At 37.2% G+C, this 17734-nt stretch overlaps 1 protein-coding gene across 2 annotated transcripts in view; it reads right to left on the minus strand.

Moving 5' to 3' along the window:
• Window positions 1-17734, minus strand: part of LOC110450932 (peroxisomal acyl-coenzyme A oxidase 1-like) — a 35119-nt gene that overhangs the window by 12041 nt on the left and 5344 nt on the right. For both annotated transcript variants that reach the window (XM_021498747.1, XM_021498746.1), the window contains exons 4-11: window positions 16500-16660; window positions 15150-15257; window positions 14114-14233; window positions 12719-12834; window positions 12269-12444; window positions 10478-10640; window positions 8211-8401; window positions 6515-6667 (exon numbers count right to left, since the gene is read on the minus strand). In XM_021498747.1, coding sequence (XP_021354422.1) covers window positions 6515-6667; window positions 8211-8401; window positions 10478-10640; window positions 12269-12444; window positions 12719-12834; window positions 14114-14233; window positions 15150-15257; window positions 16500-16660 — 1188 coding nt within the window. The remainder of the gene's footprint in view (window positions 1-6514; window positions 6668-8210; window positions 8402-10477; window positions 10641-12268; window positions 12445-12718; window positions 12835-14113; window positions 14234-15149; window positions 15258-16499; window positions 16661-17734) is intronic.

A 17734-nucleotide genomic window follows, 5' to 3' on the forward strand; every position in this document is an offset into this window, starting at 1 on the left:
TCTGTATTAGATTTTTTATGCCCAGCAATTATATGTATGGTTATGGGGTGGGGATCTCATCTGTTTCCAAGCTGTGACTCAGAAACTAGGTCCCTAGGGTTGTGGCCAGACTCGAGGATCTATTCTAATATCATGACTCAGCATTTGTCTCTTTTTGCCAAGTATTTGTATATATAGTTTTGGGGTGGGGGTCTTAACCGTTTCAAAGTTATGACCCAGGGGTTAAGTCTGCAAGGGTGGGGCAGACCCTGGGGTCAATTCTAATATCATGACTGCATTGTCTCTTTATGCCCAACAATTGTGTATGTATTTTTGGGGTGGGGATCTTAACAATTTTGAAGTTATGACCCAGGGGTTAAATCTCCAAGGATGGGGCAGTCCCCAAAGTCATCCTGGAAGCAAATGTGCATTCATCTCTTTATACTCAGCGATTGTATATATGGTTATAGGGTGGGGATCTCAACTGTTTCCAAGATGTGACTAAGAAACTAGGTCCATAGGGGTTAGGTCAGACCACAGGGTCTATTCTAATATAATGACTGCATTCGTCTCTTTATGCCCAGTATTTGTATATATAGTTTTGGGGTGTGGAACTCAACCGTTTTAAAGTTATGGCCTAGGGACTATGTCTCCCAAGGGTGGGGCCAGACCCTAGAGCCATCCTGGAAGCAAATGTGCATTCTTCTCTTTATACTCAGCAATTGTATATATGGTTATATGGTGGGGATCTCAACCATTTCCAAGTAAAAAACTTTGTTTGGCCCCACCCCTTAGCCCAGGGGGGTCAGCCCCAACATTTGTACAATTTTGAATCCCTGCCTCCAATGAACACTTCCGACCAGATATGATCGATATCCATGGCATAGTTCTACAGAAGAAGTCGTTTATAGCAATATAGCCAAATTGCCCCCTTTTGGCTCTGCCCTCAGCCCCCTGGGGGTCAGCCCAACCATTTGTACAATTTTGAATCCCCACCACCTAGGGATGCTTCCAGTCAAATATGGTTGATATATCTCTTAGTTCCAGGGAAGTAGTCGCTTAAAGCAATATAGCCAAATAACCCTTTTTGGCCCCTCCCCTCAGCCACCTTGGGGGTAAGCCACACCATTTGTACAATTTTGAATCCCTGCCTCCCATGATCGAATGCTTTTGTTTAAATATGATTGAGCTTCAGTGCATAGTTCTACAGAAGAAATCGTTTGTAGCAATACAGCCCCACCATTTGTACAATTTTGAATCCCCACCACTTAGGGATGCTTCCAGTCAAATTTAGTTCAATTCAAATCAGCGGTTAAGAAGAAGAAGTCGTTAATGAAATTGTTGACGGACAGACAACGGACGGACGACGGACGTGTGTCGGATGCCACAGTATGGCATAAGCTCACCTTAGTCATTCAGTTGAGCTAATAAGTACATACACCGACGAATACAGGATGAAGCTACAAGGAATATTGGTCTTGCTTTGTATACCTTTTAACACCTACTACGGAGTTGCCACTTCCGGTACCATAGAGGACATGACAAAACTACAAGACAAAATTTTCACTCTTACGTACCAGATACTGGTGATGTCAGTGTTGTTGGAGAAAAGGGAGTCAATTTGCATGGAGAGAAAGGTGTCAACATCAAAACTGCGGACATGGATGAACCAGATAAAAATGATGTCACAAATTGTATTGATATTACCCTGTTTGTGTTAACAGAGACCATAGTGACCAGTCTAATCTTAGGTTTTGCATTAATTTACAACTAATAGAGTTGTAACATTAAGAACCACTGTATCAATTAACAAAATGTATTTATGTAATGGAAAACCTTTTTTTCAAACTGACCCTAGCATTGATGAATCATTTTTGAAAAGGGAAGTTAACTTTTAGGAAAAAAACATAATTACAACAAGAGGCCCATTGGGCCTGCAACGCTCGCCTGGAAATGATCTCACACTTGTTATCTTAAAAGTGGACTAAAATTCAGCTACAGGCAGGATATCAGAGTTTGATTCAAACGAACCTATTGAAAGATTTAAACATATGACGCCTGTGACCTTGAATGTCGAACAAGGACATAAGGTTGAAAATGGGTCAAAGTCATTCATTTGAACAAATTTGGTAGCCCTTTATCCCAGCATGCTACTGGCCAAATATCATCAGCCTGGGCCTCTTGGTTATTCTGAAGAAGTTGTTTAAAATAAAAAGTTGACGACGGACGACGCACCATGCCATAAGCTCACTTGGCTCTTCGGGCAAGGTGAGTTAAAAATGAACATACTTCTTTAAAATTTGGTAATAGATTCAATACGCCAAAAATGATTTACCCTGCATCATACAGCTGTTTCGTCCTTCTAGGAGTCATTAGTGATACTAAAGGCCAAAAAGGTGGAAATCCAAATTGGTCTTAACTACAGAAAACACAGAAAGAGAATTGCTTAAAACCTCCTTAATTGATGCATTTCAAAGTAATGGTTAATTTCAAATTAGATAATTAGTGAAGTGTATATATTTGGGAGATGGCTTAATATAAGATTTAAAATCTTGTTGCCAGATCCTATTTCCATTTATGTGTTTACTTATAAAATATGATGAATGAAATAGAATATTGTTTAAACCAAAGTGTGTATGTATATTATGAGCCATGCCACTACTCAACATAGATAACTGTGGTCATCTATAGGTTACGGCAAACCTCAGGGACTAAAAAATCCACCAGCAGAGTCTGTTATATCTATAAAACTGGAAGCTTTGTTAACACAGTGGCACATGGACTCTGCACAGATCAATATACAACACAACCGTATTCAAACAAATCTATGTTATAAGTGTCGATTGCTTAATGTAACTTTTGTAACTGATAATTTGTAGCACTATATTCGGGACATTTTATTCTAATGATTCAATATTTTTACAATTGAGTCTTTTGTGAACTAAAACTGATCCAAACAAGGGACGAACAATGGCGTCAAATAAAGTGGAATCTGCCAATGTTGGTTACCTGTTCGTAAAAGACGTAAAGTTCGTTTATGACATTGTGATACAGCTGCTGACAGACATAAAATAAGTACGTACACCGAAGATTACAGGATGAAGCTACAAGGAATAGTGGTCTTGCTTTGTGTACTTTGTAACACCGACTACGGAGTTGCGACCTCCGGTACAATAGAAGACATGACAGAACTACAAGACACACTGTTCACAAACTACAGTAGAGGAATACGTCCAGCGCGTAACCTTAATGAAACAGTTCAAGTAAGCACATCCTTTTTTCTCCTCTCCATTCGAGATTTGGATGAGGTTTCTGGAACAATCACCTTGAGCGGGGGAATAAGCTTGGTTTGGAATGACTTCCGGTTGTCATGGAAACCCTCTGATCATGCTGGCATTTCTCATATGACGGTGAATTCTTCAACGATATGGAATCCTAGCATATTCCTAATATCATCTGCTTCAGACATAGACCGTTTTGGATCTGATAAATTTGATGCGAAAATATATGCAAACGGTTTTGTTTCTATAAATCCAGGAAAAACAATAAAGGCAACTTGTACTATTGACATGACGAATTTCCCGACGGATTCACACAAATGTTCAATGGTCCTACTTCCTTGGGGATACCCTGCTAGCGAAATACATCTCTCTGCCTTTCTTCCACAATTCCAGATGGAGTACTTCAGTCCAAATGGCGAATGGGATGTGGATAAAACCTCGGCAGAGGAAATTTTAAAACATGACGGACATTCTTCCCAGGTTGTTTACCACCTACATCTGAAGAGGAAACCTTCTTACTTCATCATATCCTTGATCATACCTGTGTACACACTCTGTTTCCTCAACCCGTTTGTGTTTCTCCTGCCGGCCGCGTCAGGGGAGAGGATATCCTACACAATCACCATGTTCTTGTCGCTGGCTGTTTATATGACACTTGTGGGTGACAACATGCCGAAGGTATCGGAGCCAATGGCAGGAATTTCCTACTTTCTCATGGTGGCAATGTTGTTCAGCTGTCTACTTATAATCCTGACGATATTTACCCTTCGCTGTGACGCTGTGAAAGATGTGAGTAAGTTTCCCAAATGTGTCAGGCGACTTGTTTTAAAAGTGAAACAGAACGGGAAAAAGAGGGGAAAGCAGACTGCTAACAAAAACGCTGTTGCTGATATCAATGACTTTGACTCTTATGTACCAGATACTGGTGATGTCAGTGTTGTTGGAGAAAAATGCGTCAATTTGCACGGAGAGAAAGGTGTCAACATCAAAACTGCGGACATGGATGAACCAGATAAAAATGATGTCACAAATTGTATTGATATTACCCTGTTTGTGTTAACAGAGACCATAGTGACTGGTCTAGTCTTAGGTTTTGCATTAATTTACAACAAATAGAGGCGTACCACAAAGGATTCCTGTACCAAAGCATTGGAAACAAATAGAGGCATACCACGAAGGGTTCCTGTACCAAAGCATTGGAAACAAATAGAGGCATACCACAAAGGGTTCCTGTACCAAAGCATTGGAAACAAATAGAGGCGTACCACGAAGGATTCCTGTACCAAAGCATTGAAAACTTTTTTGTGGCAAAGCTTCCATTTTGAAAGAAGAAACCATGCCTTGCAGANCAAATTTTTTAAAAAAAAAAAAAAAAAAAAAATATGAAAAGAACAACAAAAACAACCAACAACAGTTTGTGTTCTGAATGTAATAATGTAGCATTGCCTGACCATAACTCAAACTCTGGGCATGTGATACTGTCTGTCTAACCAGCTGAACTACCTGTTCAACAGTGGAAACCTCCAAGGCAAGTTGCACTACAAGTTTTTTCCAAAATAAACAATTTGAAGGGAATAAATACCATAATCAAATATTACACAACTGTTTTGTTGTAAAAAGCATATACGCAGTTTATTCTAGCAGTTGTTTTGAAATTTATCTTTGGTAGTTGTGAATAAAACTTTATTTTGAAATTGGTCCCTTTGTTTTGATGAACATGCAGTGTGTCTGGACTTGTATTTCTCCTTTGTATTGCAGTGCTGAAGTAATTGTGATATTGCATAGAAAAATTTAACATGTACTTATTATTCTTATAAATTGAACTCCAAATTAACAATTTCCAACTGCTATTGATTTCCAAATATTTCCTGTGTCCTCAAACGTCTTGGTTTTCTGTTTTACTTGGTCAATAAAAATGAGTACAATCAAATCTAAATTTATGTAAAATGGTTGAAAGTTTCATGGTAAAGTTGGGTTTTCTTGTGAAATGTTAATTTCACTGAAAATATAGGTAGAATTTGTTTTCTCATTTCTGGTGTGTAAAGTACTGAAATAACAAAACTTTGTTGTTTTTCTACCTAAATTTTACTACAGCCTGTTCCTACATGAATTAGGAAAATACAGCATTATTTTTATTGAATTTGGGAAGATATTCCTCAATTTTTCTTCATTTTGGGGAAATTAAGCACTTTTTTGCAAGGGGAAACAGCCTGAATTCTGCTATAAAACTAGGTGAAAAATCCCCGAAAAGTTTCTGATTATTTCAATTTAGAGTTAAAATAACTTATTTCTCTGGGGGGGGTTTCCCCTAAGAATCAGTATAGATGTAGGACATTCTGTTCTTCTCAGAAAGAATAACAACATACAACGACACATATTTTTCTAACTTGTAACTTCACTGCTAACCTCAGTGATAACCCTTTATGTTTATGTGGGGAAGTAGAAAATGTACATCACTATTTCTATACATGTCCAAATTACTCAACTGTAAGAAATCACATGGTAAGAAATCTTAGGAACTGAAATCTTCTAGAGATCCTCCCAACAGACATAAACACACTTCTCTGGGGTAATCATGATCTCACTTTTGAACAAAACAGTAGAACCTTTACCTATGTATGTTAGTACATTAAGCATACAAACCGCTTCTAGTAAGTAGTCTTAATTACAACAATTACATCATGTTTGAAGAATTAAATTTTCTTTATCTGTGTGAAAACCTCGGTAAATTCTCTATGAGTAGGTCGGGGTACAGAGAAACAGTCGTCAACAACCTATTTTGTTAATTCAACTTAAATTTAAAAAAAATAAAAAATAAAATAAAATGAAATGTTCATGTTAAGACAGCTATGATGTACGTAAAATGTATTTAAGTTAGGAGAGGGCTTAATTAAGTTGTAAGAACTTGCGCCCAATCCTTTTTGTCATTTTCAAGGCAATAAAAATATATTTAAACTTCACTGATTATTCCTTTGCCTGATATAAGATTCTATTCCTCCTAAAACGTGTGCCCCTTCTATCAGTAAACACACAAGTGTTACTTGTCTGCGTCAAGACTTCTTGTTCACTTAATCAGACAGAAGATTTTGTTTCTCCTTCTTGCCTGTGAGTTTTCAAAACATTAATTACATTGTCAGATAGAAGATTCTTTTCCTCTTAAATAACAGTTCAAATTGTATATTTGTACATTTGTAAGATAGAAGATTCTATTCCTCTTAAATATTTGTAAGATTGGAGATTCTATTCATCCTTACCTTGCTGCTCTGTGTTCGTAGGCCTCTATGATACTATCAAAATTGAGCTTGTTGTCAAGGTCAGACTTGCCGCTCAGATTGTCTGTGATGTAAGCAAAAGAGCTTGGGAGACTCTTCTTCATTTTCATCTGATTGTAGCACTTCACCAGGTACCTTAACAGAAAATTTAAAAATTTTGCAATTTAATCACACAATATGTACTGTGTGCTGGAAAAACCCTCACCCGTCACTGGTAAAATCCATATTTGCCCAATATTAATTTTAAGTTTTTCAAATGTAATGACTTTTTATCTATACATAGTGTGTTGTTTATTAATGTTTGTTGTCAGTATCGAATTGTCCTCATTTCGAAAGTAAAACGGGTAACAAGACAAAGAGAAATGCACAACCAGACAGGGATTCAAACCCGGGACCCTCAGAATTCTAGACGGTAAGATGCACTAACCTTGCTGTCTGCAGGAACATGATTATATTTTCCCCCTCATACATACACCCACCTAGCTGTCTGTAGAAACATGACAGTGTCCCCACCCCCACCCCATACATAATAATAATTAATAATAATAATAATAATTGGAGGTTCTTATATGCCGCTCTATCACAACCTAGTTCGTAGGTCGTCTCAAAGCGGTTCACAAATTATTATCCATGGTTATAGGGCCTTTGCAACCAGCCAACATCTTTCTCAACTCCCTGGGGAGCAAACAGCCGGTGCTGCCATTTCGGCACTCACAGCTAGCATTCAACAATTCTAGCACTAACCAACCATGTACTCATTTACAGCTGAGTAGACTGGAACAAGCAGAGTAAAGTATCTTGCTCAAAGATACAACAAAGTGCCGTGCCCTGGCTCGAACCTGCAACCCTTCGTTCATGAGCCTGGCGTCCTACCACTAGACTACAGTGCCTCCTCTAACATAATTATAATAATAATATACAACATTTATATAGCGCCCTATGTAATTTGTAAAATTACTCTAAGGCGCTTATACTCATGGTTATAATTGTGAAAACAAACAACAAAGGCTTGCAATCATTTTCATACATTTAACAAGCAATGTGCACATAATTGAACAAATAAAAGGGTGGTATTTACATGACGTCTTTGCAAAGATTCTAAAATGCAGACGTGAAGAGGTGAGTTTTTATGTCCCTCTTGAACTTGGCCAGGGTATTTGACTTCCTAATAGCAGATGGTAGGCTATTCCACAACGTAGCCGAAACCCTCCCAAAGGTCCGTAGGTCACAGTACGATATTTTGGAGCACACAACAAAGATTCAAGATTCTGACTCCGACCGCAGTGATCTTGACGGCTGATACAGGGTAACAAGCTCCTGTAGGTACTGAGGAGCTGTTCCATTCAGTGCCTTGTATGTGTATACCAGAATTTTGTACTGCGACCTGTATCGTACAGGTAGCACATACACTCCCCTTGCTATCTGCAGCAACATGACAGTGTGCCCCCTCTTACATACACTCCCCTAGCTGTTCATAGGAACATGACTTTGTTTTTCCCCCGTACATACGCTCACCTAGCTGTCTTTAGGAACATAAACTGTGCCCCCCCTCCCCCGTACATACACTCCCCTAGCTGTTCGTAGGAACATGACTTTGTTTTCCCCCGTACATACGCTCACCTAGCTGTCTTTAGGAACATAAACTGTGTCCGCCCCCCTCCCCTGTACATACACTCACCTAGCTGTCTGAAGGAACATGACTGTGTTTTCCCCCTCATATGTACATTCAACTGTTGCCTTGGTATACATCCACGGAAGGCCGCTGGCATGTGAATAACCATGACCGCCACATGCAAGGCGACAAATCTCCACACCATCTGCAGCCACTGATGTACAGAAGGCCTTAAGCCCAGCAGCCAGTGCATGAAGCTACAATATATATGTTTGTAAAAAAAATATAAACGTTATTTATTTAACAACAATTATTAAACAGGTCATTTCAAGTTGTATTAATCACTATTGTTGGCCTGGATGTGAGCGTTGGGGGCTTAATGTGGGAGGAAACTGGAGCACCCAGAGAAAACCCACATGGTCGGGCAGGTGACCCCATACCTTTTCACATCTGATCGGGGAATCAAACCCCAGCTGCTTGGTGAAAGGCAAGTGTGTTGTCCACTTCACAACCTGGCCACCTATATGTATATACAATGTGTATCCTAATTGGACATAGGCCTCATGGTTCTACAGAAGAAGTCACTGAAGTCTTTTAACACGTTTGACTCATCCAACCTTGAAAGTGGATAAAAGTTATTCAAATGAACTTATATGATAGCACTGACCACTTAAGTGATCTGCAAGCCACATAGCATGGCTCCAAGTATTATAGTTCAGAACAAGAAGATTTTTGATGCTTTAACACATTTGATCAATGACACCAGAAAGTGGGTCAAGGTCATTCAATTGAAGAAACAAGATAGTGCTACACAAACCACAATAGCATGACTCTATAGCATGGCAAAATTCTGCTGGGAAAAAATATTAGAATTACAATTTCTGACCAGTGGATAGTACACATAAGGATTGAACAGCATTTTTCAATGTTCATGACAGTATGAACACAAATCAGTTGCATTGAAACATTGACAAATGCTGTTCAATACATAAATCTCTTAAATATTATTGTTTTTGTTGATGTAATTATAGGTATAATTCTCTTATATTTAATATTTCATCTGATGGTGGGCGCCATTCAAATCGCCCTGCATCCGTGGTCCATCATCCATCTGTCATCTGTCCTTAAACAATTCTTGTTATTGATATTTCTCAGGAAGAACCAGAGGGATCTTTCTCAAATTTTATATGTAGGTTTCCCTTGATCCCTAGTTGTGCATATTAACTTTTGAGACTGATCAGATGAACAAAATGGCCGACAGGCAGCCATCTTGACTTTTGACAGTGATCAAATGTTTGTTATGGCTATTTCGAATTCTCAGGAAGTACTTGAGTGATTTTTTCAAATTTTAACATGTAGGTTCCTCTTAGTTGTGTATGTTTAATTTTGAAAATGACCAGATAAACAAAATGGCCGACATGCAGCCATCTTGGATTTTTACAGTGAAAGTTTGTTATCACTATTTCTTAGAAAGCACTGGAGGGATCTTTCTCAAATTTTATATGTAGGTCCCCTTTGTCCCTGGTTGTGCATGTTTACTTTTGAGGCTGATCAGATAAACAAATCTTTGATTTTGTTAGTTAAGGTTTGTTAGTGCTATTTCACAGGAAGTACTGGAGGTTTCTTTCTCAAATTGTATATGCAGATTCTCCACTGTCCTTTATTGTTCATGTTTACTTTTGAAACTGAACAGATAAACAAAATGGCCGACCATAGGCAATCTTCAATTTTTGACATTTAGTGCTATTTCTCAGGATCATTTTGAGGTATCTTTCTCAATTTTAATACGTAGGTTCCCCTTGACCCCTCGTTGTGCATGTTATATTTTGAGACTGATCATAAAAATAAAATGCCCGAAGGAAGAACTAAACAGATCTTTCTCATATTGCAATGATCGGTTCTATTTCTAACATCACCAAAATGTTTACTTCTAAGGGTTGTCGCATGCATTTGAGGTTAGAGGAGAAGCTTCAAAATGATGCTGATCAAATTGCGTTCATAGACCTGTGAACACAATTTCTTCAGGTAATGCTTATACAGAAACTTGCAGTGGAACTGTAAGTATACATCGGGGTGGCCGTGGCTAAGTGCATGTCACTAGCCCTTCACCACTGCGTGGCGGGTTTGAGACCTGCGTGAGACAGTCGCCAGATCCTGGCCGTAGGTCAGTGGTTTTTCTCTCTGGGAATTCTGGCTTTCCTCCACCACCAAAATCTGGCACATCCTTAAATGACCATAGCTGTTAATAGGACGTAAAACACAAACCAAACCAAACCAAACCTATAAGTATACAATGTAAGTGCATTGGTGATGGGTGTGGTTGCTATAGTTACCTGAGGAAGGTCTTCCAGGTTTCCCTTCTCTATATTGGCATTGATAGTTGTGTAGTAATTAAATATACTATGCCCAGTAAAACGGAAGGCATAGGCCGTCGCTATCAGGGGAAACAATTTGTACTGCTGGGTTTGGTAGTCCATAATCTGTGCTTCTGGCCCACTGTGAATATATTAAAACAGATTTCTCAAATATGAGTCTTTTCAAGATTGCAGGCCATGCAAATCGGAGATCTTTATGAAAAAAAACCCACCTGAAAATATCTATAGCTATGTAATTTGCACACCCCAAACTTCAAACTTAATTTAAACACAAAAGAAAAACAGTGCAAATAACATGAGTTTCTACAGTACTGTATACAAGGAAAATTTCCCCGCAGTTCAACTTTCACCTTTTCCCCCCCCGTATATGGCAAATTTATCATAACAGCGAATATTAGTCTGAAAAAAACACAAATATATAGTGATTACATGTTAAGGTTGAAATTTACACTGGGTGAACATGGATTAAATCGGCAGAGTGTGAACATTTGACTGGATGAATGTTTCCCGGTTTACAGTAGTTTTATCACAATCGGGTCAATAACCTTTTGTCCTGACTATGATATTATGAAATTCCAGTTTTTGAGAGTAAAAAATAATTGCAACTAAAAATATATAGAGGATATTTAATGGTTTCTTAAAAAATATCAAAATATTAGCCACACGAGTGATATATATTTGTTTTTACTGAAGACACCATTAAATTTTCTATTTATTACATTTTTAAAGCATAAAACATGAAAAATGTAATGCATTACAAAAGGGCGGGAATCAGAAGTGTAATAAATAGCGCTATATTCTAATGACGTCATGCTTGACAACAAGGCTGCGCGCCATTTTGAATGGGATACTCAACACAATTCCAACGTTTTCTACTATTTCCTGGTATGATTGCTAATAAAAATGTTGTTATTTGTATATTTATGTAAATAATTAAGTGTGTGTACCAAACATTTACCATACTGACCCCTTATACTAGTCGCTTCATTTGAATCTAGAGGAAACCGTTATGATTGGTCAATACCAAAAAGTGATATTTTCACACTAATATCACTTTTGATATTTGTCACAGTGTGAAAGATATCAGTTTTATCAAGTTGATAGAATCCGATATTTCACTGACAAAAATGTAATAAATGTAACATACGTTATTTTATACAAAATTCTGAGGACACAATATGATGTGCTATAAGGTACTGTAAATGTACAAATATTAGTGGTAATCTAATTTTAGCGTGTTTGCGCTCTAAATATTGTGCTAAATTATGATTGTGCCAATTGACATTCCTGTATATTGTTTTTATAGCATATTTTTGTGGTGTGCCAATTCATCTATGCATTAATCTATTATTCTGTCCCTCCATTTATCTGTTTACACATAATTGATTCTACATTGCGCAAGAATGCTCCAGACAAACTATATTCTTACGGAAGGGCCAGGTGAGATAAAAAAAAAATGTTTCCTTATTCAGATGAAAGATAATCTGAGACATACATTACACATGTCTGCTGGTTGTTTTACAACATGAACAACTGTGAATACATGACATTCAGTGTGGTCATAAATCAAAACAGAGGTATATCCAAGATGGCGGACATTTGTGAACAGGGAAGATACACACATTTAAGCCCGCTCACTACTTTTGGCCCTTTTTTCACAAGACGTGGGGGCTAATTTGTGGTCAAATATGGTAACATTATATTATTTCTCAATAAATGTTGTAGATATAATGTAAGGTATATACTGACCCTGGTGACACCTCTGTCTGTCTCCTCACTGCGGAGTATCTAGTTGCTACGGTACACGCCATACCCAAGACGGTGGAAGTTCCTGACACGATCATCGCACGTACAAACAACATCGTACCGTATGTCAGACGAGATCCCTCATTTGTGGAGACGGTAAAGGCCCCGTCCTCCGCTACCTGTTATTTGGTATACAGGAAAACCTGTTCAATATGAAACCTTGCAGGATCTACAGTGAAACTTATCTTATCCGACACCCTGTGGGATATACATTAAAACCTGTCTGATCTGAATCTGTGGGAACTACAGTGAACCCTTTCTAATCTGACACCCTTTGGGAACTATCATGAAGCTTGTCTAATCTGAACTCCTTCTCATTTATTTTAGATAAAACAGCTTTTCACTTCGGAATGTTTACATTTAATAAGGAAAAACAAAAATGAAGTCTTGTACCTTAGCATATCTCATGAGCATATGGTCCCGAGGAATCCTCACATGGTGCAGTCTAAGGAAACCATTATCGTTTTCATTAAAGCCGAACTTTGGTCCAAGGTCACCCACTTCAACTCCTGAATAATAAAACAACTGATTACATTACAGGGCTAGAAATTAATTATTCAAAACCACTATTTAGTTTGGCTATTCATTTCCAATTTTACTTAGTCCATGTGCAAATTCAACAAACTCAATATTATTCAACATGATAAGTAATATCAAATTTTGACAACACAAGGCTAGAAATTAATGTCAAAACCGCTAGTCAGTTGGGTTATAAATTTCCAATTTAACTTAGTCCATGTGCAAATTCTATAAACCCAATAATATTCAACATGATAAGTAATAACAACTTAGTGGGCTAACAGTTTTATAGAACCACTCTAGGCCAGCTGGAGATTCCACCAGTCTCCGATTATTGGGCTACCGTTATTATCTAACCCTTCATCGTCTACAAATCAGTTAACATTTCTGCAGAAAGGAGTTCTTATTTATAAAAATTATCTGAGAAGACATTGCGTTCATTTAAGATCCCTGTACCACTTCACTGTGATTTTCCGCATATACAGTTACCTCCCCTTAATTTTGTTAAGGATATAACTGTAGAACAGGGTCTGTATTCATGAAACTGCTCTCATGCTCAAACATGGATTTTGTGCTCAAGCCTAATATCTTGTTTCAGTTATAAATTCATAAAATCGTTTTTTTTAATGATATGGAAAAAGATGAAGAGACTGAAATTCAGCCAGTTACTATTTTCAATGTTTACATTTGACTTTTTGATTGTTTTACATGATTTAAGTGAGTTACAAGATAGTTGGCTTGAGCAGAGAATCCATGCTTGAGCATGAGAACGGTTTCATGAATACGGGCCCAGTTACAGTCAAGGACATTTCAGTTGATGAGGTAGCTCAAGCATGGCAGTATAACAATTTGATTTTGACTGAAAATTTCTTTAGAAGAGGACTTAAACAAATCTTTCACAAAAGTTAAAACAATAATTATGGGCGAGTTCCATCACCAACTATAGTGACTATGGTCTACAAGAGTTCGATCAAACTCACTTCAGTAATATGTATTGTTCATGTGTAAAAAAACGAGAAGCTACGATGCGCATGTCTGGCCACTATGGTACAACCTACGGATTTCTTTGGTCGGACCAGAGCAACTAGTGGTCCTTTGAAAGCAAGGCAGTGATTGGTTGTTGTTAACCAGCACGTGTAAGCACATTAGGTGTAACAGCCTGACTATGGTAAAAGGCTGATGATTGTACTTGCCCAATACAGTTTACCTTATGGTAACCCTTTACCTAAATTGGTGTTTTTCCTTCATTTTTTTTTTTTTTTTTTTTACCTGGTAGCGACTTGTGAGTTTTCAGGTCCCTGAGGGGTACCATGAAGGAATGGAGGCCATGATTTTTTCCTTGTGTGTTCAGTACTGCCATTATCACACAATAGTTGGAAGTCTTCCCCACTACAAAAAATATGCATAACATGTTTTCATTTCATGTGATAACAAAAATTCTTTAACAACACAGGGGGCCGCTGTGGCCAAGTGGTTAAGGCATCTGACATTCTGCTATCATTAGCCCTCCACCACTGGGTCACGGGTTTGAGACCTACGTGGGACAGTTGCCAGGTACTGGCTGTAGGTCTGTGGGGTTTTTCCGGTAACTCCAGCTTTCCTCCACCACCAAAACCTGACACGTCCTTAAATAACTATAGATGTTTAATAGGACATAAAACACAAACAAACCAAACCAAATCTTTTACAACAAATATATTTAGCTTATTCTGTGTAGCCGGATATTTCCTTGGGGAGGATATTTTTGCAATTTCGCGGGTTAATAAAGACATTAGGTCCTGTATATTATTCAATTTAGTTCCATCTCCTGTCACTAGAGCGGTGTGTAGGTGAAAACGGCATTTATGAATATCTTGAGCTCATTACTGAAGTAATACCAATAGCTTGCATCTTACGCCTTAGCTAAAAAATGCTACTAATAAAGTTATCCTTGGTAAAAATACAACTATACATGACCATCTTTTAGTTTTATTAATCATTTGATATCTGTTTTATTTCATACAGAATTGTGGAATTTTAATGTGTAAGAAAGGCATATGACTCTAATAAACCATATATGGATTACTGAAAATCAAAATTCAAGGACTTTTGAAGGCCACAGACTAGTTTTCAAGGTTTTTCAAGGCCATACTGTGAATTAACCCTTTCACCACTGTAGCCCATAATGGACTCATCCAAATAAATGTATGGTAGAGTCTACTAAAGTTACCTAGGGTTGAGAGGGTTAAAGGTTTTTCAAGGCCTGTGCTAACCCTGCAACTCAGTAACTGTATTCTAATTATAGTGATTGATTATATTAACTCACAGTTGGCCGGCCAGTATTTCATGGAAGTAATGGTTGGTGAGTTCAATACAAATTCTTGGGTCTTGGGATCATAGGTCGCAGTTGTCTCCAAACCTCTTATAAAGGTACCTGAAAGATTTGTATCGGAAAAAGACATATTTATCAATTATATAATTATATTACAAATTTTCCTCCTCAATCAAGTTTTTACTTCAAATGAAATCCGACCTTGACATAAAAATACAGATCTTTTAAACATATAACCATTCAATATGTAAACCAGTGTTATAGTATGCACATGTTAAGGCATACTGATTCAAATGCTAAAACGGAAATAATATCCTTTTTAATTCAATTTATTTGTGACTTGTCATGGGTGAAGAAAGTAAGGGTCGCTTGAAGGTCATGTCATTGGAATATAGCAATGCACACTGTTGACTGTTGTCACTCCACATACACCCCCCTCCCCCCCTGCAAAAAAAAATATTGTCATAGGAATTGTCTCCCTTTAAATCCCCACCACATGAGAATGCTTCCAACCAAATATAGTTGATAATCATCTCATAGATACAGAAGAGAAGTAACAAAGCAATATTACCAAATTGTACCTTTTTTGGCCCCTTCTCTGCATAAGCTCACCTTGGTCATTTTATTGTACACTGTAAATTATTTTCTTTATGCATTACTATGGTACATGTTGAATGGTTATATTTTTAATAGGACGTAAAACACAGCGAGAATTCCACAGGAGTGGATGTGTCGCCTGCTAAGCACTTTTAGTAAGAAAAGTTATCACGTAAACAGATATGCCAAAACGCAGAAAGTTGAAACTCGACAGAAAAACCTGTAATATATGTTGAACATTATTGCTTCTAACATTACCGTACAAAATTTGAAAGGATTTGATTAAAAATAAAAATAAATTCTTGCATTTACTACACAATGCCCTTTATATGGCAGTAAAAGGGACATAACTCCACTAAAAATGCATGTAAACTTCTGAAATGCGAACTTGTCCGAGCTACCACCAATTTGCAATATGTGTACCAAGTTTGAGTTCAATCAATCCAAGGGAACTCAAGTAATTGTAGGAAACCTTGTTTCGGACGAAGCAAGCGCCGACGCCGACAAAGTAATACCTGTATGTCACCTCGCGTTGCAGGCGTCACAAAAACAAACCAGACCAAAAGGTTATACCTTGCAAAACAAGCATAGAGCACTGTGGATAACAATCTTTCATTTACATTCCACCAAATGTTTTGCTTGGTAATACATAATAAGTTACATATTATGTATATGTAGTACCTAGTAATTACGTTATCAATTTAATCATCGAAATGTTTGATTTTTATTCTGATAGATCCTCCATACCGTGACCAAGTTCTGTTTGGGCGTACGTTCCGATAATTGTGAGGTTCTCTGCTAATGGCAGCCATTTTCTTTTCTGTTCTTCTGTGCCAAGTTTCTGTATGGTAGGGATAAACATGAAACCATGGACACCGATGGCATAGTATTCATTGGGCCCAATAGCTCTGTAAAAAAAGGCAGAATATCAGAAAACTCGAAATTGTACTAAAACAAGGGACCAGTGCCAATAAGAAGAGAATTCCATGAGACTCACAACCATTTATCATTAGATATGTCATGCTAAATGGTTGTGAGAGATGTGATGAAAATGAAAACAAACATATTCTCCTATCTACATCCAATTACATTTTAAGTTCTAGAAGATTCAGGACATTTAACTTCAATTTTGAATGAAATCTTACATTCTATTTATTTACACTTTATTTATTTATTTACATTTTTTTTTTCCCAATGTAATTCTTCTAATTTCCAAAAATGGTACATGAATATTAATATTAATATTTCAGAAGACCATTTATACTATTTTATTAAAAAATATTGGGAAACAACTACATAAATAAGAATACAAAGCTTTACAACATATGTTGATTATATATCTAACCTGTGTTTAATATGCATAAATTAAACTATTTGGTGGGATTGAATTTCCAAACTCATCAGTGGATGGCCTTGTGTGATACAATGGACTTTTTGGCCTGTATCTGTTGGGTGCGGTAATTTAATCCCATCAAATGTTTCTACATGCAGCTCCATCAACAAATTATTTTTCTTTACTCTTCATAATATGTGTATATATATATATATTTTATGTCTTTTCGGTATCAAAATAAAAGGTTAGAATTTAAACCATAAGATTCAATTATAATAAAAATGGGTATTAGTAGTTGTTTCCCCTAATTTGATTATTAATTTGATAAAACCAACTTGTTTATATGTGTTTGTATGTGTTCTAATGTCTATGTCTATGCTTGTACCACTACTATTGCACACCTACATTTCTCATAGTGTAAACCTTTGTCAAATTTAAAATAATAATAATAATTCGGGGTTCTTATCTACCGCTTTATCACAACCTAGTTCGTAGGTCGTCTCAAAGCAGTACTAAAATTATTATCCGTGGTTATATATTGGGCCTTTGCAAACAGCCAATATCTTTCTCAACTCCCTTGAGAGCATACAGCTGGTGCTGCCATTTCGGCACTCGCAGCTTGCATTCAACAATTCTAGCACTGCCCAAC

The sequence above is a fragment of the Mizuhopecten yessoensis genome, unplaced genomic scaffold, assembly GCF_002113885.1.
Source record: "Mizuhopecten yessoensis strain PY_sf001 unplaced genomic scaffold, ASM211388v2 scaffold5547, whole genome shotgun sequence".
NCBI lineage: Eukaryota > Metazoa > Mollusca > Bivalvia > Pectinida > Pectinidae > Mizuhopecten > Mizuhopecten yessoensis.